Raw genomic sequence first — 23,472 nt, 5'->3', positions numbered from 1 at the left:
TTAGCTTTTTAAATAATACATACAACATTAATCTGGCAAAATCCATTTAGAATTGGGAGCAAATAGAGCAATTTTTAATAAATAAGAATATAAAAAAGATACTTTAACTTGATATTAAATTAATGAATACTTGCTTGTTACTACATTATAATACATTGTATATAAACTGACGTGTGTATCTCTCTCTCTCTCTCTCTAGATTTATATATATATCAGTTTATATATAATGCATTGTGTAATATAGTATATGTCTAATAAATTAATTTTGCTAGACACAACTTCAGAAATGACCTCCTGATTTAAGTATATATGTATAATTATTTGCTTTCCAAGTACAGGATGTTTTTAAGCTTTGTTCACTGAATGAAAATGGAAAACAATGCTGTATCATAGCCAAACACCAAGAAACTAAAAATATTTTACAAATTTTGCTGTCTGTATTTTCCCCTATGTCCTTGAATAGAATATTTTGTTAATAAGCACATTTAATTGTATAAAATGTCAAAAAGCTGATTATCCCAAAATAATGTTGTACCTGAAATATGGTTAAATTTTAATAGCTTTATTTTTTGTATAATTTGTAAATTCAGATATTGTATAGATTTAAGCTTTAAGTGTGTGTGTGTATGTATGTATATACCCATATATGTACACATGTGCACAACAGAAACATAAATAGACTTGAACTTTTAAATGTTAGGGAAGTAAGTTGTTGGTAAGGAGAACCTTTACAGGGATATTTTCCCTTGGCTGACTTCTTAACATTTAGTTCTTGGAACAGAGATACACAGTTGTTTTACATGAAATTTAAATAAGGTTTCAGTTTTATTGATAAAAAATTAGTCAGCCTACTGATGTGAAAATTGTAGTAATAATTATGAAATGGGTATTTTTCAGAATAAGCAAAGATCAAGCTGGCATGATGGAAAAAATACAAAATAGTTATCAGTTTATGCAGATAGAGTAGTGTCTAGATTATTTTGACCAAAGTGAGTCCAATGCTGAGATATTTCCATTAAACATTAATAATGTCTTGTTTAATAAACAGCACATTATAGCAATTCAGACAAACACTGGCCTAAGTCTGAAATGATAAATACACTGGCTCTTAAAAGAAGAATTTTTAAAAAGAAAGAAACGCGCAGAACTGCAAACACATGAGACTGGAATGAGTAATTCAAAATTATGGTATCTGTCATAGGCTGCAAAATCATTGTCAGAACAAGTTGGGTTGCCTTATGTATCACAGTACAAAAATATATTTTGTGTGCAGCTAATATGTCGAATAAGGAATCATTTTTTAATTTATTAACTAGAATCTTTCCAAATAAATATCTGCACTGCAGGACAGTGAAACACAGCCAAATAGCACCATCTTATGGATGTTTTTTTCTGGAGCTACAGCTTTCATCAGCTTTCTTGTTTTGTCAACCTATTTTGGTTTTTCTAAGGTATATAAATATACCCATATTTTAATAATATGTATAATGTGTACCTTCTTTTTCATTGGTATTTCAGGCATCTGATGCCAGCTCTGAAAAATTATTCAACACTGTTACAAATAAAGGTAAGACTGCAATCCCCATCATAAGCATATATATTTTTTCTACATGCATTTCTTTTCATGGCAATTTCAATTTGAGATAAAATGTAACTTGTTGTGCAGGAATGTAGCAATCAGCTTGTTAGTGCTTTTTATGTTTCCCTTGGTTTCAGACATGTTCTATATGCTTCATAATTGCTTTGCTAGAGCAATATAACATAAAGACTTTAAATAATGCATTGCCTGCCCGGTCAGAATTAATTTAAATAACAATATTAGGGAATAGTTTATTTTACAAATGGCTTTAATTTAAGCTCATTTAAATAACGGCAACTGTTTTCAAAATGTTTTAGCATGATTGTTACTCATCAGTTACATGATAGACATGGAATTATGAATAGCCAATTTGTACTGCTGACAGTAATAACCAGCCAGCATTTAGTATTCACAGGATAATAGTAATAAACCATGGCTTGCTGTGCCGTATGCTTTCTGTAAAGTTAATAAACGATATAGAGACCACATTTAAATATGCAATATCCCATTCATATCTCCCAAACAGCAATATAAAGAGAGAGTGGCTAATGATTTAACAGTACATTAAAGGAATACTTGCCTTAAATCAGTGTCAGTGGGCTTCTGTGTAGTGCTTATCTGAAGCAGCATTGTTGAAAATAATGTGGGGGTGCTTTTCTTTTTGAGGGCAGAGTGGGGAGAGAGTCCTGAATCACTAGCTGAGCCAAGGTGTATAATTCAAAGGCTTTAAATTGCATAAAATCTATTTGATCGTTTCTCTCAAATCCCCCTCTCCCCCAACACCTGTTTAGTGGCAGTGCATGATAATTGCTTAGTAAGAAGGTGTGCGCTTTCAGCTCTAATCTCATACAGTCTTAAATTATAATTTCATTGGGGCACTGGAGCAAGGGTTGAGTAGAAAATACAGGCTTGATTATACTGAAATTTAAGCCTTTTCTGTTATCTAGGTGAATAATTTGGATGGTGACTTATACTGTGTCCTTCTCACATAGAGCTTTTTTGGTTTGGTTGGTTGGTTGTTTTTTTGTTTTGGTTTGTCCTGTTGGATCATTTTTAAATGTGAAAAATGCCACATCCTGCCAATTTCTGTACCTTTTGATTCCATAGAGCTGCGGAAGGTGTACCTGAGGGCATTAAGCAGCCCCTTATATTTGGGATTCCCATGCTGATACACTACTTCTGAAATTACTTTGATGCATATTGAATTATATCTATTTTTAATTGCCTTATGGACCTGTCTTCCTGTTTTATGTATTAACATCCTTTTGAAGAACAATCTGAAGGGGTTGGGTTTTTTTGGTCGAAATAGGTTATCCAACTTGGCAAACTTATGTTATCTATTCTATTTAAATTTGAATTTACAGCCATCCTTCCTCCTCCCTGGAAAATATAGGTCACCAAAAGAAATAAAAAAGAGGAAGACTTTTGTGTGTTCAGGGACCCCAGACCTCCAAACTACATGTGACTGCACCTTTATTTTGCTAATTTGCTGTAAAAAGCTTTGGAATTTGAGTAGTCCTTTCTTGGGATTGAGCCAGAATAGAATAGAAGCCAATCCAGTGAATCAACATTCCTGACTGATAGCCTGTAACTAGGCTGAAGGGATCTCTTCAATTGAAGGATGAAAAGTGATTGATGAAGACTAGGCCCTTGTTCCTCTTCCTTTCGTTTTCTTTTTAGAATCAAACACATTGCCCACATTCTTATTTTTGTTTACTTACCCAGTTTGATTTGTGGCATCTATTAGGTTGTGAATAACCATGCTTGACAGGGAGCCTTTTCTTCTGAGGTACTTTTCTTTGGTGATTTAGTTCCCTTGAAAGGATTAGGGTTTCTTTGTGTAGCCTAAAATCAACATAGGCTTTTCGAAGCTTTGCTTGGGAAACCATACACAAATAAGCTTTTTAGTTGATGGTAGATTATTCCTTTGCCCCCTTATTTCCATCAAAATGGCATCTTTCTTTTCTCCTCCTGAGTTTCCCCTTCAAGCCATATGCTAATTCCTGTTGGCAACATGAATGACAAGGGGGAGAATCAGTGCAAATCCAGGTGCTGAAAAACTAGGCTGACTGGTTTCATTTTGTTTTGGGTGGTTTTTTTTTTCCCCACTGGAAGAAAGAGATTAAGGGGAAGAGGGTGGAAAAAGCACAGGGGACAGTTTTGTTAAAGGGATTAACATTCAAACCTCTAAATATCAGGAAAATAATCTCAAAAAGATCCACTGTTTAGAGATAATGTCAATAATTGCTTCCAGACAGGTGCAGGGATTCTCATGGGCTGGGGTTTGTTGTTAGTCTGTCCTCTGAGTGTCTGCTGGATGGATGGTTGAGTAGACTGTCAAAGAACTGTCAGTTTGATGCATTTCAAGTTCAAGTTCTCTTTTTTGCAAAGTGGGCTGTTTGCTTTAGAGCCAGCTCTTCTCCTGTTTTGTCCAGTGTTCCTTTTGCCAGAAGCAATAAAAATCAGCCTAAGAAAGGTCAAATTTGCATTTGGTAAACCGCGACGAAAATCTTCAAAGCCCCTGGCTGATTGAACAATCTGACAAGGTATGGCAAAATGACAAGCATACATCCCTGGTCTGCCTCTCAAATATCCCTCAAAATTATCTACATGCTACTCAAATGTGGTGTTCTCTCACATTTATTGTTTTAAAATGATTTGCATCGGAAACAAAAGATTGTGAAACTGATACTACAGAAAAAGTTATTTGCACAAAAGGAATGACTTCCACTGCATTTTAATTATTAATTGGTTGTGTCCTTCATTTTGGGTATTTGTCCTATACTGTATTCCCTTTTATTATGTGGTTAGTTATTGTATTCCAGTAGCACCCAGAGGCCCTTGTGCTAGTCTCTGTACGGACACACAGCAGGATACAGTCCCTGCTGCAAAAAGTTTAGGGCAAAATTTTCAAGCCACTTAGAGGTTTAGTAATCTACGTTTCCTTGAAAGACACTGAAAATAGGACTTCAGCTCCTAGGTCCAGATCCTTAAAAGGTATTTAGACCCTTCAGTCCCTACTGGGGATTTAGATGCCTAAATACTTGCTGTTAAGTAACAGGTGCTTTTGAAAATGTTACTCAGAATCTAAATAAACAAGACAGCCAAAGAGTACAAGAAAGGAAGCACCATTTTAGAAATAGGAAACAAAGGTATAAAGAGATGAAATGATTTCCTCAAAGGCATACATGAAGTCTGCGGTAGAGCTGTGGCTTGAACTCAGATCTCCTGAGTCCCAGTCCAGTGCATTAACCATAAGACCTGCTTTCTCATTTGGGATTTGGCAGATTAAGAGGTATGTCCATGGTTATAGTCTGCTAGTGATGTTTGGCAGATCTCCCAGTCGATTTCAATCAGTATGTCTGAGTACAAAAATCAATTGCAGGATATGCCCTTTAGGTCAGTGGTCACCAACCAGTTGATCCTAGAGGATCGACCAGTCGATTGTCATCTCCGGTGGTGTAGTGTGGCTGCCGCTAAGGCAGACTCCCTACCTACCCCGGCCCCAAGCCGCTCCCGGAAGCAGCCAGCGCACCTCCGCGGCCCCAGGGGCGGGGAGGCAGGGGTCTCCCTCCACGTGCTGCTCCTGCCTGCAAGCACCGCCCCCGCAGCTCCCATTGGCTGGAAGAGCTGCGGAGGCAGTGCTTGCAGAGAGGGGCAATGCACGGCAAAGCCCACCCCAGGGGCTGAAGGGGCATGTTGGCCCTTTCCGGGAGCGGCGTGGCGTCGGGGTAGGCAGGGAGCCCGCCTTAGCCTCTCTGCGTGCACTGCTGACCGGGAGCCGCTGGAGGTAAGTGCTGCCCAGCGGGAGGCCGCACTGCAACCCCTGAGCCTGCACCCTGAACCTCCTCCTGCACCCCAAGCCCAGCCCTGAGCCCCCTCCCAAAGCCAGAATGCTGTACCCCCTCCTGCACCCCTACACTCTGCCCCAGCCCAGAGCCCCTTCCTGCACCCAAACTCCCTCCCAGAGCCCGCACCCTGCATCCCCTCCTGCACCCCAGCCCCCTGCCCCAGGCTCAGCCCATAGCCCCCTCCCACACTGCGAACCCATCGGCCCCAGCCCAGAGCCTGCACTCCCTTCCAAACCCTAACCCCCGCCCCAGGCCAGTGAAAGTGAGTGAGGTGGGGGAGAACAAGCGACATAGAAGGGGGGGATGGAGTGAGCGGGGCGGGGCCTCGGGGAAGGGGCAGGGTAGATCCTGGTTTGCCCTTAGATTCAAAAAGTGATCTTGGGCATTAAAAGGTTGGAGACCACTGCCTTAGGTGCTTTAAAAGGACATATCAACTTTCCTTTGAGGTCTGAAAGCATCAACATTAACATCATTAATTCTGGCCCATGTATTGAATGTTGTTAACCAAATTTTGTAGTGTAATTTCCCAGAGTAATGAAGTTCCATTATCTTTCGATAACAGACACACTTCAAAGTCACAGTTCTGGAGCCGGCAATTTCTCCTACTGGCTCTGTACTCAATGTATGTTAACCCCTCTCCCCAGAAAATAGCCTTTCCTGTAGGGGAAAAAAATGATTCTCAAACTGTTGAAGTTTTATTCTGTATACTATACTGAAGTTTTCTTTGATCAGGAGCCCAGTTAGGCTGTTACAGCTTTTTATGTTCAAATTGTTTACAGGATGTTCATGTAAACTTTATGAATCCATCTGCCTTAGTGCCAAAGCCAGCTGTCAGGGAAATATTTAGTCTCTCAACATGAAGTAGAGAGATAGGTGTGGGTTACCAGTTGGCCGTAGCAGCTGAAATGCTGCTCATGGCAAGCTCTGGCTTTTTAGGTTGTTCTGGAGAGAGATTGTCCTCCAGAAAAATAGGCACAAGTTCTTATTTCTCCCGTATGTCTGTCTGGTACATCATTTCTTTAAGACCCCCTGCCACATCTGTTTTTGCAAACAGACAGGGAAGTGAAACATTTCTCTTCCCTGATCCGGTTCACAGGAGTTCCTGTGGTGGAAGAGAGGTGCTTCTCTCTCCAGGTGAACCAACCTCACCCCATTTCCCGTAGGGAGTGTAATTGGGATTCACCACTACATACAAAAAGCATGGACACAATCTCAGCATACCTAAGTATAGCAAAAAACCACCCCCAGCCCCCCATACTGGGCAGACAGACAGCCCCCCTTTCTGCCCTTTACCCTCTCTTCTCAGGAACCCAGAGCAACCTTCCCCAAACTACTCACCCACCACCACCTTCTCCTCCTTTTTTTGGCTGCCACCTTCGCATCTCTGTAGATCTACAGAGGGTGGGTGGTGTGTCCATCCCCAGCCTGCTACTTCTGTGCTATGTGTGTGGTGCCTCCTCTACCCTTGGAAACTATCCAGTCGGTTGGCCAGAGAGGCCCGGGAATTATCGTACTGCAAGAGCAGCTCCCTGCCCGGAAACATTTTCTTTGTGCTTCCGAAGAGGGCTCACTCCGTAAATGGGACTGCGACCAAGGCATGTCCCCAAAGGAGACTTGGTGAATTGGGTCTGTGGGCTTTGGGTCACAGAGGAGTCCCTGATGCAGAATTAGACGGCGAACTCATCTGGCAGGCCATATCCATGACATTAAATGTTGCCATCCTGTCCGTTAGAGGCTAGGCTGAAAATCACAAACCATTTGATGAGGTTTGTTGTTTCGAAGACCCCGATGTTCTTGTAATGAGGCAGTGCTGCCAACTGGACTAGGAGAAAGACTGCTTTGTTTGAGTCTAACTTCAGAGTTTAAAAAAAAGTGTGTGTGTGTGTGTGGGGGGTTGTTTTGGGATTGCCTTTTGCTCTAATTTCTAGAAGAGAGTTAGTTAGCTTGTGTTCTGAAGGCTTTATCTGAACAAGAAGCTTGTTGCGTAGTGTTGCATCTGTGCAGTTCATATCTATCAGCATGAATACATTTTGCACTACTGAATGCAAGATGCATTGGCAGAGCCAGCTGTTGACATGGTGAAATTGTTCTGGTGCTCTTAGTAAGGGAGCATAGGTCCACCTCTACACCTACATGCCATCCTCCCTCCTATGCTCAAATCACAGCCGCCGCCTCCTCTGTACACTTTCACTCTATCCTCTCCCCATCCACAGTTACACTGTGTTCTTTCCCCACAGCTAAAGTTCTAGAGGAGAGTTCTCCAGGGCAGGAGAGTGAGCTAGGGCTGCCAAGTGTGGAAGAGACAGGAGCTATAATTAGCTATAATTTCTCAAATTAAGCTTTAAAAATACAATACAAGTAACTGGTTTCAGAGTAGCAGCCGTGTTAGTCTGTATTCGCAAAAAGAAAATTGTGGCACCTTAGTGGAAATATTCCTTGAGTTGGAGACGTCAAAAATAGGATTCTAGGTCACCACAGAACTGTATTATGTTCGTGGGGGTGGAGGGGCTGAAGGAGAGACCCCAAGATAGGACAGATTCTTCTGCTGGGCTAAGAGTATAGTTGGATAGATTAACAATATTGCTGCGTGGGTTAAGGGAACCACTGTTGTGGCTCCTTGTGGCATGCAGTAGTTTAGAGAGTTTAGTGTCCTTTTTCTTTTGCAGAGAAGCAAAGTGTATGTTGTAAATGGCTTGTCTAGTTTTTGTAAAGTCCAGCCACGAGGAAGTTTGTGTGGAAGGTTGGTTTTACTAACCCACAGAGACTTTCCTACCAAGACTACAAAAAGAAGGATTCTGGGTGGACTCCTCCTGAAGGTCGAAACAATAGACTGGACTTCTACATAGAGTGCTTCCACCGAAGTGCACGGGCTGAAAATGTGGAAAAGCAGCATCACTTGCCCCATAACCTCAGCTGTGCAGAACACAACGCCATCCACAGCCTCAGAAACAACTCTGACATCATAATCAAAAAGGCTGACAAAGGAGGTGCTGTCATCATGAATAGGTCAGAATATGAACAAGAGGCTGCTAGGCAGCTCTCCAACACCACTTTCTACAAGCCATTACCCTCTGATCCCACTGAGGGTTACCAAAAGAAACTACACCATTTGCTCAAGAAACTCCCTGAAAAAGCACAAGAACAAATCCGCACAGACACACCCCTGGAACCCCGACCTGGGGTATTCTATCTGCTACCCAAGATCCATAAACCTGGAAATCCTGGACGCCCCATCATCTCAGGCATTGGCACCCTGACAGCAGGATTGTCTGGCTTTGTAGACTCCCTCCTCAGGCCCTACGGTACCAGCACTCCCAGCTATCTTCGAGACACCGCTGACTTCCTGAGGAAACTACAATCCGTCGGTGATCTTCCTGAAAACACCATCCTGGCCATTATGGATGTAGAATCCCTCAACATCAACATTCCACACAAAGATGGGCTACAAACCGTCAGGAACAGTATCCCCGATAATGTCACGGCAAACCTGGTGGCTGAACTTTGTGATTTTGTCCTCACCCATAACTATTTCACATTTGGGAACAATGTATACCTTCAAATTAGCGGCACTGCTATGGGTACCCGCATGGCCCCACAGTATGCCAACATTTTTATGGCTGACTTAGAACAACGCTTCCTCAGCTCTCGTCCCCTAATGCCCCTACTCTACTTCCACTACATTGATGATATCTTCATCATCTGGACCCTTGGAAAAGAAGCCCTTGAGGAATTCCACCATGATTTCAACAATTTCCATTCCACCATCAACCTCAGCCTGGTCCAGTCCACACAAGAGATCCACTTCCTGGACACTATGGTGCTAATAAGCAATGGTCACATAAACACCACCCTATACCGGAAACCTACTAACCGCTATTCCTACCTACATGCCTCCAGCTTTCATCCAGACCACACCACATGATCCATTGTCTACAGCCAAGCTCTATGATACAACCACTTTTGCTCCAACCCCTCAGACAGAGACAAACACCTACAAGATCTCTATCAAGCATTCTTACAACTACAATACCCACCTGCTGAAGTGAAGAAACGGATTGACAAAGCCAGAAGAGTATCCAGAAGTCACCTACTACAGAACAGGCCCAACAAAGAAAATAACAGAACGCCACTAGCCATCACCTTCAGCCCCCAACTAAAACCTCTCCAACACATCATCAAGGATCTACAACCTATCCTGAAGGACGATCCCTCACTCTCACAGATCTTGGGAGACAGGCCAGTCCTTGCTTCCAGACAGCCCCCCAACCTGAAGCAAATACTCACCAGCAACCACACAACAGAACCACTAACCCAGGAACCTATCCTTGCAACAAAGCCCGTTGCCAACTGTGTCCACATATCTATTCAGGGGACACCATCATAGGGCCTAATCACATCAGCCACACTATCAGAGGCTCGTTCACCTGCACATCCACCAATGTGATATATGCCATCATGTGCCAGCAATGCCCCTCTGCCATGTACAATGGTCAAACTGGACAGTCTCTACGTAAAAGAATAAATGGACACAAATCAGACGTTAAGAATTATAACATTAAAAAACCAGTTGGAGAACACTTCAATCTCTTTGGTCACTCGATTACAGACCTAAAAGTTGCAATTCATCAACAAAAAAACTTCAAAAACAGACTCCAACGAGAGACTGCTGAATTGGAATTAATTTGCAAACTGGATACAATTAACTTAAGCTTGAATAGAGACTGGGAGTGGATGGGTCATTACACAAAGTAAAACTATTTCACCATGTTTATTCCGCCCCCCCCCCCCCCGTAATAGCTCACCGTAAGTGATCACTCTCTTGTTACAGTGTGTATGGTAACACCTATTGTTTCATGTTCTTTGTGTATATAAATCTCCCCACTGTATTTTCCACTGAATACATCCAATGAAATGAGCTGTAGCTCACGAAAGCTTATGCTCAAATAAATTTGTTAGTCTCTAAGGTGCCACAAGTACTCCTTTTCTTTTTGCGAATTCAAGTAACTGTGAGCAATGATATTTTTCATTGGGGTGCCTAAAATTGTTATTTGCAAATGTAATTTTAAGAGGCCTTGCCCATTCTTACTGATAGCTTAATAAAACTATCAGATACTCCTTTTCTCTGAATTTCTGATCCTGTTCTTTTAAGAATTTATTGGAAATGTTGATTTTAGCAAAGTCAAATTAATCCGGTATCAGTGAGCAAAATGGCAATATTTACAAAAGCATAATTTTATCTGTTCTGGCTCCAGTATTTATTTTGTAGATTAAGCTCTATTTGATTTTCTCAGAAAGACTTCTCAGCATTGCACTGCAAAATAACAGAAACCACAAAAATAAAGTCAAAATAAGATTGAAAAATTCTTTGGGATAGAGTGTTTTGATTACAAAGATTTTGACATGAACTACTTCTAGATTAGTGAAGTCCAAGTTGGACTCTGGCATAAAATTTCATAAATGAAAAGGCCCGTCGACCTCCTGTATCTAGACTATTGTGAGTCACTCCACTGTAATAAACCGTTGTTTTCTCGGAAAATGTATGTTTATTTAACTGGGTCTCTTTTTGCTTCACAATCTGGATTCTATTCAGTCAGTTACCACTCCAATTAACTAACAATTATTTAACATTAACAGTAATTACAGACGCCAGTTAAGCGCCTACAGATGTCAACTGTTAGCTTTGTACCTAATCACTCAATGAAATGGAGAAAGTTCAACAAACATCAATTAGCCAAGCAATTAGTATGAGTTAGGAAAGAGCATGTTATCATGTGTGAGCTGATTCAATTTATTTTATTTTGTCAGTAAAACACACACAGAGAGAGACAAGCAGCAATAAATTATTGAGATTAGATAAAGCTGTATTGTTTTGTTGTTTACCCAAGATTTTCCCCCCTCCTCTTTTATTTTCCTTACATAAGTTAAATATACTTTACCATGCATTTGTTATCTTAACAGATATATTTCATTTCAATCGGAAAAGCACAACAATGTTCTTTTAAGACTACAGACTCGAGACTATGGACCCAGATCCTCAAACATATTTAGGCTCCTAACTAGCATTGAAATCAGTGGAAGTTACGAGCCTAAATACCTTTTGAAGACCAGGGCATGTGAGCCTGATTCTCTTCTCACTTTCATCAATTTTACACCAGCATAGCTGTCGACCTCAATGAAGTTACTCCGCTTTTACACACTAGAGGAGAATTAGGGAACATACACAGCTGTAATGTATATGTGATTTAAGAAAATACTGAACAATATTAATTGATTTCCCCCACTGTATTTCCTTTAAATTTATTTATATTTTAAATGCTATCTGATTGATTCAGTTAATTTCGGTAAATAACCTGGGCCCACCCAGCAATATGCTGTGTAGATGTGTTCTGTGCTTCTTTTGCCAACTCTTGAGACTTGGCCCCCTTCACACCAGTGGAAGATCACTCTCTCTGGCAGCCCAGTCTCCTCCTCCTGCAAGATAAGCAATTGATCAGCTATTTGTCAGTGCCAAGGTGGGTGAGGTAATATCTCTTACTGGACCAGCTTCTGTTGGTGAAAGAGACAAGCTTTTGAGCCTATACAGAGCTCTTCTTCATCTGCCTTGTCTCTCTCATGTCCTGGGACCAACACAGCTATAAACAACAATAGTAACAAAAGCTATTTGTTACTGATTAAGGAGTAACACCTCCTCTAACTGCACTGCATAGTTAGGCCTCCATACTGCAGATTTAGCTTGTGTCCTGCTCAAAAGTACTGATTAGGAATGGACCCTAATTTAGCTTTATCTTTATAGGAAACAGCTTTCGTATAGTGACCAACCTGACTCATTACCGAACAACCTAATTTAATTTTTTTTAAAGTGCCCTACTTGATAAACGGCCTTTTGTCCAGTAAGGATGTATTATATGGCTTTCTCCAAAGGTCTCTTGAGAAACATATATTGTCCTAATATGTTATACATTTTTTATGCCTAGCGTATGAAGTATACCATTAACCTAGCCATATGAATGAATCTAACCTTCCTCCTCAGTGGACTCTGTGGATTTTAATATCCCTCTTAACTTAAAGCCCGGCCATTTTGGGGCCATTACTCATGTTATTTTGTATTAAACTACCATCAGTTAAACAAAAAATAGATCGAGCATCACACTGGCCTACAGCTATATAGCAAAGTCTCGCAACCCTGGGTGAAAATATACATTTAATGTCAACAGATTTAGGGAGCAGTTTTAAATACCTTCAAAAGTTGTTTCAAAAACCAAATCAGATAGGCTTTTTATTTCAGTTGTCAACTGTACTCCTGAACAGAAATGCTGTTTAGCCTTGTCACAGCACCAGAGTATTTGTAATATGATTCTTCATGTAAAATAATCCCATAGAGCATGGTGGTATGTGTTCATTCCGGCTGCCCCATGGAAGTCAGTGGGGTTATTCATGTTAGTATTTACCAAAGTGTGGGAAAAGGAGTGAAGGTAGCAAAGACATACCTCCCTATTGCTCTCCAGCATGTATGTCTACTCTAGGAATACTTTACCAGTGTGGGAATGCTGATATACTGTACTGGCAAAGTGCTCCCAGTGTGGACACAGCTATACTGGTAAAACCACCCCCCATGAGCTATATCAGTAAAAGCATAGTTTTGCCAGTATAACTGCATCTACACAAAGGCTACTGCTTCCACAGGTGTATCGGTCAGGGGTCACACCTCTTCTCTCCCCTTATCAACACAGCTGTCCCGGCGGAAGTCTGTAGTGTAGACCAGACCAGAGTCCCAGGGCTTGTCTAAGCTGTGTATTATGCTGCACTAGAGATGTAAATTCTAGTGCTCACTAACTGGCCCACGTGGAGCCTGCTAGCATGCACTGAAAGTTCCTAGTGCACATTAACATAGTGCTGTTTGAAACATGCAAACATTAACATGCAGTAGGGAATTTTCAGTGCACGCCAGCAGGGTCCACACAGACAGTGAGTGACACTCTAGTGTGCACAATAATTTACTCTCCTCTAGTGTGGACTAATGCAGGTTGTAGATAAGCTCTCCGCTTCTGTTTGAAGAGAGAGGGGGAAAAGAAGTAAGTTTCTAGATATTATGGTTGTGAAGAAACTCTTAAATGTGACCCAGCAATGCAGCAATATTTGCCTAAGTGTGTGAAGAGCCTGAAACAAAGGCTCTGAGGCGTGAACAGCTCTATTTATTTCAGTGGCAGCTAACTCAGATACCAGTGATATCTTAAATGTCAAAAGCATTAACTCTTACACTGCTCATCAGGGCATGTAAGAAATGAGAGAAGGATCATATTATAAAGACCTACACTAGCTTGTCCCAAAGTATGCAGGGGGTTGAAGGATTGAGTACTTATTAAATATAGCTGAGTAAATGCTCCCTAATTTGTTCTTATTTTGGGCCCCGGTTCAGCGAGGTACTTCAGTATGTGCTTATTTTTGAGCACTTGTTAAAGTTAAGCCTCTACATTAGTGCTTTGATGGATCAGAGTCCTAGTGACAAATCTTGAGAGGCACTGAACACTTTGAGCTTCTCATGAATCTCTCATTATTTAGTCCTACTGCAGGTGTAGTTCCCATTGACTTCACATGAGACTGCACTTGTGTAACCGAAGGCAGAACTTGACTCAGGCCTGATCTACACCTAAACATGAGATCTACCTAGCTGCATCGCTCAGGGCTGTGAGAAATTTCACACCCTGTGTGATGTAGTTAGGTCGAGTTGTAGATGCTGCTAGGCAAACAGAAGAAATCTTCCATTGACCTAGCTACCATTTCTTGGAAAGATGGATTACCTACATGGATAGAAAACCCCCTTCCATCCATGTAGGAAGTATCTACACTACAGCGGGACAGCCGCAGTGCTGTAGTATAGACATATCCTCAGTATCAGGCTGCATGTGAAATTTATTTGCTGTCACAAACTGTTTTCTAAGCTAAATTTAACTAGTAGCACTCTGTGTGTTTGTTAGGAGCACACAGAGGAATGCATCAAGTGGTGAGTGATTGTGTTTGTGAAAGGGGTGTTGTACACTGCTCAACAAGCTGTTTAAATGGCCAGTGTAAATTTATACTTAAGAGATAACAAATAAATTGCTTTAAAGGCCATTTTGAACAGTAAATGGCCTTGAGTTGTATGTGCTAATAGACTGATGCAAGAGGTGGTTGTCCTTAGTTTTTTTTTTCTTCTACGGTCATCTGAAAAATAGTTTTTCCCAATCATTTCTTTCTTTCTTAAAGATTAAGACCTGGAGTTTTAAGTGTCAGCTAGCTTTTTGGATGCTTTGCTTTTTGCACGACCAACTTCACGCCTCATTTTCAGAGGTGCGGAGCAGCCATGGCTCCCATTGATTTTAGCTGTAGCACTCCCATTGTGGAATTGTGGGAGCTTAGCACCTCTGCAAATCAGGCCAGTAGGTGCCTCAAGTTGAGGATGATAGTAACAGAGACACTTAAATATAGTGACAGGTTTCAGAGTAGCAGCCGTGTTAGTCTGTATTTGCAAAAAGAAAAGGAGGACTTGTGGCACCTTAGAGACTAACAAATTTATTTGAGCATAAGCTTTCGTGAGCTACAGCTCACTTCATCGGTTGCATGAAGCGAGCTGTAGCACATGAAAGCTTATGCTCACTGAATGCGTCCGATGAAGTGAGCTGTAGCTCACGAAAGCTGATGCTCAAATAAATTTGTTAGTCTCTAAGGTGCCACAAGTCCTCCTTTTTTTTTTTTTTAAATATAGTGGATACTTTTGAAAATTTGAGCCTAAATACTTTGTGGTGAGTGGCTTAGAATAGAAAACGTCTGTTGCACATGAAGTTGCATTCTAAGAAACATCTGTATAAGGCTATCTCAAGTTAGTAATAAAAAGGAAACGTTTAATTTAGTTGATTTATTTTATTAGGTCAATCATGCAAACATTTCAACTTTATTTTTTAAAAAGAAACAACATTTTAAAACTAATTTGGTGGTTTAAAACACTAGTTTTACCTTTGCTTGCTGTTTCATAATTTGCTTGTTCACACAGTCATGCTGCCCTCAAATCTCACTGGGTTTTCTACCACAAAGGGGGTATATAATCGCAGAGTTTGATTCCACTATTGTTTGTAATAAGACATTCCAGGATTGGGTAATATTAAACAACACTATAGCACCTTTGTATATGCTAATACTTCAGTAACTCTTTCTTTCTTTGTTCCTGATGCATTATTTCATAGTTGTTGAGTTGTGGATATGGATGATTGTGCAACAATATACGTGTTAGGGTTTCGACAGTGCATTATGCTTTCTCTGAGAGAATGGGAGAGAAAGTATACTAGTAGTGCAATATATTAATTGAAATATGTTTCACTAATTTGGGCTAGTTAGAACATTGAGGCGCAGAGCTGTTTCTCCCCGGTGTGAGCCCCTGAAAGGAACTGTGACTCAGGGAGTTGCTTCTGGGAGATGGAACTCAGATACTATGGTGATGGGCAGCAGTATAAAAACCTAAGATCGACGGGAGGGATGGGAAGAAGAATAAGTTACTGAAGCCTTTGAAAGGGTGATGCTAAGTTCTTCCCATCATATCTGGCCATGGAGTAATGGGGGTGTGTAGCCAGAGCTCTGCCTACTCTTTATCTCCTCCCTGCCCACTGACTCGGAGGCGGGAGTATCTAGACAGCAAGGGCTGTGTTCTGTACCATACCGAAACTCTGGGTTTCTCTTGCTTGGCAAGTTGGCTGATTGGGAAGCAGGAACTGTTGTGTACTGTGATGATTCTCAGGGTAACCAGGACTGAGAGTCGCCTTCTTACATCCCTGCCTCCAGCGTGAGGAAGTCTTGCTTGCTTGTGCTTCACTGGGCGTCAGCGGCCTGACACCACCAGCCTGTTAGCCACCCAAGCGCTCTCCTTTAGGCTGTGCCAGCCCTTACTTTGCCTTGCAGGTTAACAAGTTCCTTTGAAACATTCTCCTGTTGTGTCTGGTTGCCAAAATGGTGAACAGTCCTTAGAGTACACAAGTTTACCTGTGAGCTGCTGCACTGCTGAACCCATATAGATAGCATGTGACCTTACCCATTCCGGCTCTCATGTGAAATGGACACTTCATCAGTGGAGAAGGGCCTGCTCCATAGCTCATTGAAGTTACCAGAAAGATTCCCATTGACTTCAATCAGCTTTGAATCAGCCCCTCAGGTGAGGTTTTTTTCCTGTTCGTGTAGGAGGATGTAATTGAGCGCCAAATTACCTAAAAGAAATTCAAATGTCTGAGAAGTCTTATTTCTTTGCTGGGAGGCTTCCTTACTTAGATCGTAAGCTTTTGTAGGAGAGAGCAGGGACAGTCATTTTGTTCTGTCTTTGTACAGCGCCTAGCACAATGGGATCCTGCTCTATACTATTAAATGCTATTAATTCTTTGGCAAGCTGTTATAATTGCCTGAAAAGGCTGGTGCTACCTAGCATGGCCTATACCTCAAATCTCTTCTGCTGTACATGCTTTTGGGGTAATATAAATTCAAGTTTGTCCTGTGTGTAATACATGAGGACCTTGTTTTGAATATGTAGCTGCCTACTTCAGGGTTTTGGCATTTTAAAAGTTAAGATGGTTTTCTTTGCCTTCACATATTCTCCCCGGTATCTTATCTTATTCTGATAACCTAACTGCTATTGAGTCTTTCAACAGCACATCCTCTTAGCATCTAGCTGAGGAGATGGGTATTCACCTGAAGGCCTCATTATGCTTTGCCAGCACATTGCGGGGCCAAAAATAACTTGACAACACCTGCTCGACACCAAGGACTTTAAATGACAAACAAATAATTGGGTGAAACAAACCCTAAGCACAGTGCAGCTGACACGGACTGCTGTGTGCAGAGTCCTCAACAGTAACAGTTACAGCTCTGACTGGCTCATGTCAGAGCAAATCTTTGAGCAGCAGATAGGGATGACACACAAGAATGACAGCTTTGGAAATAGCATGCTAGTTATTGCAGCAAGTCAGGTAGGCCTCTCATGCAGGCTATGACAAGTTGCTGTCATTTTCATACAGGTGAATGGCTGACATCCTGCAACAGAGGTGGAACAATAGCATTTAAAAAAAAAATAAATAAAATCAGAAATATGTGGTCCTCTAGGAAGGTTTATGTCCGGGGCAGGAAATTTCTCACCTCGTTTTCTTTTTAATCTGGCATTGTAATCTGTTTAAAATTGAGTGACGTGAAGGCTGTATATATGTAAAAATCAGATTGCCCAGTAAAAAATCACGAATAATGGTTATTAGGGCTGTGGTGTTTGAAACAAAAGCATGTGTTGTTTTGTTTCCAAGGGTGCGAGTGCATGTTTGACAGTGTATTATCCCACAGAGAAAACTAAATACAGAAACAGGCATTAGTGCAACATTCAGGTTGTGGTCATCAAGCACTTAAAAAGTCACGAAATCCCCCCAGTTGAAGGTTTCTTCACCGTAGCATTAACTCTGGCACATTGTTCCTGTTCATCAAAGGTCATTGAAGTCAATAGAAAGACTCCCATCGACTTAGGTGGACTCTGAATCAGGCTCCATGTTGTGCGTACCTAGAAGTTTCAGTTCCTGTTTTCTTTGTTAAAGGTCAACCTTTGCGTATGTGCACAGGGAACAGCACTGATCCCTGCTGCCTCAACGCAAGAAAAAAGGGTATGTGAGTGCTGCCAGCAGTGTCAGGCCACCTGACGGGGTAGCGCCATGGCCCATGGCCCCATTTGCCCCCGCATATGGACAAAATCCAGGGCAGGAGGAAGTGTGTGCTACATTTCCAGAAGTCCGCTACCGGAGTCATTTATCAGCATAGCCATGGAATGATAGCCTTCTCCAGGGGCAGAATAGCCATAGAACCTGGCAGTAGCGCCGCACACATCCTCACCTACAGCAACACACCTGCCCCTAGTAAAGGCATGAGAGAAACTTTCATATATTGCTGTTTATGGGCCCAATTGTGCGGATCTTGGGATTTTTTTCTGAATTCACTGGGAATTTTGACAATATAAGGAGTGCAGAATCTGACCCCATGCAATTTTCTCTATGTAGTAAAGTACACTGGATATATAACTATAACTGTTGGAATTTCTTGAGCTTTGAATGCTTGATTTCTCAATGTCAGTGTTACATTTTGCATTTATTGTGTGTGTGTGTATTTATATAGTCAAATTTTTAAACTAGAGAAATACCCTTTCTGTGTGCAGCCATGAATATTGACAGCGTACTAAAGAAATGATTATACATTCTGTGCTAACAGCATGTTTTGCTCTCTTTAGGGGTAGCCAATACTAAGCGTTGGGAGGGCACCATGCAATGTTGCAAATAGTTCTGAAAGATACTAACACAGACAGAAATTGTTTATTTACACAAGCGTACAGCAGTGCACTCATGACTTCCTTTTCTGAAATGTTTTGTGCTGCTTCGATATTTTACAGCTCTCAGTAAAAAGTGCAAAGGCAAATTCAAGAGAGTAATTAAATGAACTTCAGGGACTGGACTAGGTGACCTACTGAGATTCCTTCCAGTCCGACTCTTCTATGTTTCTGTGAAAGCTCAGAAAAACCTGCAGTCTAATTTTTAAATGATGGTTTGGGTTAGCAGTTTACTTGTGTTCATACTAGTTTTCTTCTTTCTAATAAACATGCATAGGTAAAGAAACATTAGCACATGTCAGAAATATCTGCTGCATATTCTTTAAGTTGACTTCTCAGGATTAAAGTAAATAGAAGTTAATAGTTCTTGCTCCCCCCCCCAGCTTATGCCAGCAAATGGGATGTTAGGAATCATTGAAAAAGGGATAGAGAATAAGACAGAGAATCTCTTATTGCCCTTCTATAAATCCATGGTACGCCCACATCTTGAATACTGCATACAGATGTGGTCCCCTCATCTCAAAAAAGATATACTGGCATTCAAAAAGGTTCAGAAAAGGGCAACTAAAATGATTATGGGTTTGGAACGAGTCCCATATGAGGAGAGATTAAAGAGGCTAGGACTTTTCAGCTTGGCAAAGAGGAGACTAAGGGGGGATATAATAGAGATATATAAAATCATGAGTGGTGTGGAGAAAGTGAATAAGGAAAAGTTATTTACTTGTTCCCATCACATAAGAACTAGAGGCCACCAAATGAAATTAATGGGTAGCAGGTTTAAAACAAATAAAAGGAAGTTCTTCTTCACTCAGTGCACAGTCAGCCTGTGGAACTCCTTACCTGAGGAGGTTGTGAAGGCTAGGACTATGACAGCGTTTAAAAGAGAACTGGATAAATTCATGGAGGTTCAGTCCATTCATGGCTGTTAGCCAGGATGGGTAAGGAATGGTGTCCCTAGCCTCTGTTTGTCAGAGGGTGGAGATGGATGGCAGGAGAGAGATCATTAGATCAGTACTTGTTAGGTTCACTCCCTCTGGGGCACCTGGTATTGGCCACTGTCGGTAGACAGAATACTGGGCTGGATGGACCTTTGGTCTGACCCAGTATGGCCATTCTTATGTTCTTCTCTTCTTCCCTCCCGCCCGCCTCCCCGCACACGCCCTTTACAATATAAACTGTTTGGTAGAATCACGGCTGAAAATCAGTTTATTAGTGTATGTTCATTTTCCTGCTGCAACTTAAACTCTGTCTCTTATAGACAGAGTGTGAATATGTTGTGTTAGGCTGTTATTTTAATGTATAATAAACATGCAGATAACTTGCTCTGACAGGCAAAAGGTAAATGTTTCCAACAAATCAGACAGTTTATACTTAAAAAGAAGAAGAAATAAGAAGGAAATTGCTTAAACCCTATTTACCTTTTTCCTGGAGGACAAACAGAAGGTGTATGCATCCACATATACTTTTTGACATGGTGTGTTTGGTTTTTCTATTCATTGCAGGAACACTTGGCCTACAGGCAAAGGTTTCAAAGGCTATTTGATGGAGTAACGTGCCACTCCCTGCCCTTTAAACAGGAACACTACTCACTTATGTTATTCAATAACAGACATTGTGCTAAATGCATAACAAACTCTACAGGGTAATGATTCATTATTGACACACCATCAGGTCAAACTCTGCTTAGTTTTAGCTCCTACCTGTTTAGATACAACATTTTAATTTAAGAATAATGTAAAAAATATATCATCTTAACATTACAATATGCAGTAGACACAGCAAAATAGCATACTTGGAAGGAGACAAACTTAGAGCTGGAAGTCCATAGGAAATTAATTATATTAAGAAATAAATCCTACCGCCCTATTAATATGAGATTGGTTTGTAAAATAAGATGAGACTTAAGTAACAAACCAATCATTTGGTAATACTCTACGGCTTATACAAATTATTATTAGACACTGAATTCTTCAAACCTTGCCCAGGGAAAAACTGTTATTGACTTCTTTAGGACTTTTGCCTGAATTAAAGACTTCTTGATATGGCCCTTAGAATTCCAAGGGAGCTTCATTTAATATTGTTCAGGATTTGTCCACACACAAACTTGCCCTGGGTCAATTAAACTGGTTTAGTTAAACCTGTATAGACATTCTTACTTCAGCTTAAGAGTGGCTTATTTGGTTTAGTTTAAAATGGTTCCTTATCAATTTAAACTAAACTGAAATAGGCCTAGTTTAATCTGATATAAAGGTATTCACGTAACCTCTCTTACCTATTTAAAATTACATCTTGATATATTGTGATAAATTCTGTTTGCAACGTCACTGACGCTATCCAGAATAATTTGAGTTAATTTACACCATATTTCTGTGAGTATAAATGAAATCAGAATGTGGTCCATTATATCATTACAGATTCTGTTTTCTCGCGTTTGAAAGGAATTTAAGACCTATTCTAAGGCGTCATAACCTGGATAGGGTGACCAGGTGTCCTGATTTTATAGGGACAGTCCCGATATTTGGGGCTTTTTTTTATATGGGCTCCTATTACCCCCTACCCCCTGTCCCGATTTTTCACACTTGCTATCTGGTCACCCCAAACCTGGATGATACCAGGTGGTGTTCAGGGCAATATGTTATGTAATTACCTACTATCATAACTCTGATTTACCTAGAAGATATGCTTCACTTACATAACTTGAGCTTTTTCCTTTTTTCCCTTTAATAAAATACAGTCAGTGGGAAAAATGAAGGCAATGGGAATAATGAGCTCATTAGCGAAGGAAGTAGTACATGTTCTACCCAGTCCTTTTAGACAATTGTTTTCCCCCGTCTAGTCCTCTCATCCCACTTTGACAATATACATACCAGCGACAGTGCGTTGGTTCTTCTTTCTCTTCATACACATACCTTTTCCAGAGACTGAAGATTTGGCCCCATTAATGCTCACACTACTATAGAATTTAAGAGAGCGGTCTAAAAAAATCTCATAATTCTTCCTGCTAGTTCTGCGGCTGGCACTTTGTGAGAACTACAATTAGTTGTTATCAGTGGAGTGTTTGTACAGTACCATGAATGATCCATATTGAATATTTTCACAGTCATCTTGCTGGATAGATCCTGAAAAATAAATTTTCAGGGTGTACAGATCCAGTATTTTGGTTTGTGAACATTTCTAATTAATAGGGTTGTGCACATCAATATTATAGATTCGCAAGCGCGCCCTTCTAAAGCAGTTGAAGCAAAGGATCACTGAAGCCAAATACAGCTCTAGCTTTTCATACAGTAAGATGCAAATAGCCCCTGTGTTGCAATGGGATACAAGCATAAAAAAAAAAAAAATCATTATACTTATCTGCTAAAGCAAGAAAGAAGAGTTTTAGTTTGCAAAAATGATTTTTGTGGAGACATGCTCCTGATTGTTAAATGATTCTGGAGCTGGCAAATTCTGCTCAAGGCAGACTCTTTTCATTAAAAAGGGATTTAAGTAATTAAACTTGGCTGTCAACTGACAGGTTAATTGATAAGGGAAGTGGGGCCCAGTAACCCGGAGGTGAGATTATACTATGACTTTAAATCTTTATAGTCCCTGAGAAAACTTAGCCTTTCATTGGTATGTCAAAAAGTCATGCTGGCTCTTTTACAAGACTTAGTCTCTGGAACAATTTTCAACAAGTCCTTCATGTTTCAAAGCTGCAGTTCTTTTTAAATCATAAGGGTCTGATCCTGCAAATCTTTACTCATGTGAGCAGACCCATGAACTACTTACTCATTCACAGGATTGGACCCCAAAGAACTTTAATTTGGGCTGTCAAATACTTTAGAACCCAAAGGCAAATATGTATGATTTTAATTGCAGTTTATTTGTTTTAACAGTTTAAATGAGTAATCAAGTAGTTCAATGGATCTTGCTTGTAGAACCTCTCCTTACACAGAATTCTTTCTTAAAATGATAAGGTTGAAGTTGGAGAAATGTTTATTGATTCGTAAGAATGGAGCTTTAGAACTGAGCATACTCAGTGATGTACAGAGCCAGGTTGGATGAGGATTTAGGCTTACAGACAGACTTGCTCTTAGATGGAATGTACTTTCTGAATATATATGGTGAGCGTGAATGACAAGCAGGATAGACCCTGAATGCTGTGGTACATCCAAGTGGAAACCATGTTTCCTGTAAGGTAGCAAGGAACTAATGAAAGACACAGCAATCATGTCAACACGAAACATCAAAGGTCTGTAGAAATCAAATTAACTGCAAAACTGCCTTAAATATTGTAAAAAGAAAAGGAGTACTTGTGGCACCTTAGAAACTAACAGATTTATATAAGGTGCCACAAGTCCTCCTTTTCTTTTTACGGATATAGACTAACATGGCTGCTACTCTGAAACCTTAAATATTGTAACAGCCCAACAAAGTGATTAAAAACAGGTGAGATTGAACATTAATGCTGCTCGTCCGTCTTTAGGGCTTTGTCTACACTACTCAGCTTTTAGTGACATGCCGTGCCGCTAGAGCCGTGCTGCTAAAAGGCCCGCGGTGTAGCTGCTGTTTGTCGGCGGGAGAGAGCTCTCCTGCTGACAAACACTTGCGCCCCCAACAAGCGGCGTTAGCGTTGTTGGCAGGAGAGCGCTTGTCGTCGACAAAATTTTTGTCTTTCGGGGTGGGGTGTTTTTTTA

The 23,472-nt window shown here is 40.8% G+C and overlaps 1 protein-coding gene across 2 annotated transcripts in view; it reads left to right on the top strand.

Moving 5' to 3' along the window:
• AUTS2 (activator of transcription and developmental regulator AUTS2) overlaps positions 1-23,472 on the top strand; it is a 971,187-nt gene that overhangs the window by 886,662 nt on the left and 61,053 nt on the right. For both annotated transcript variants that reach the window (XM_077836749.1, XM_077836748.1), the window contains exon 6: positions 1,519-1,567. In XM_077836749.1, coding sequence (XP_077692875.1) covers positions 1,519-1,567 — 49 coding nt within the window. The remainder of the gene's footprint in view (positions 1-1,518; positions 1,568-23,472) is intronic.

The sequence above is a fragment of the Eretmochelys imbricata genome, chromosome 17 (genome assembly GCF_965152235.1).
Source record: "Eretmochelys imbricata isolate rEreImb1 chromosome 17, rEreImb1.hap1, whole genome shotgun sequence".
NCBI classification, from domain to species: domain Eukaryota; kingdom Metazoa; phylum Chordata; order Testudines; family Cheloniidae; genus Eretmochelys; species Eretmochelys imbricata.
This window is presented reverse-complemented; position numbering and strand designations above follow the sequence as displayed.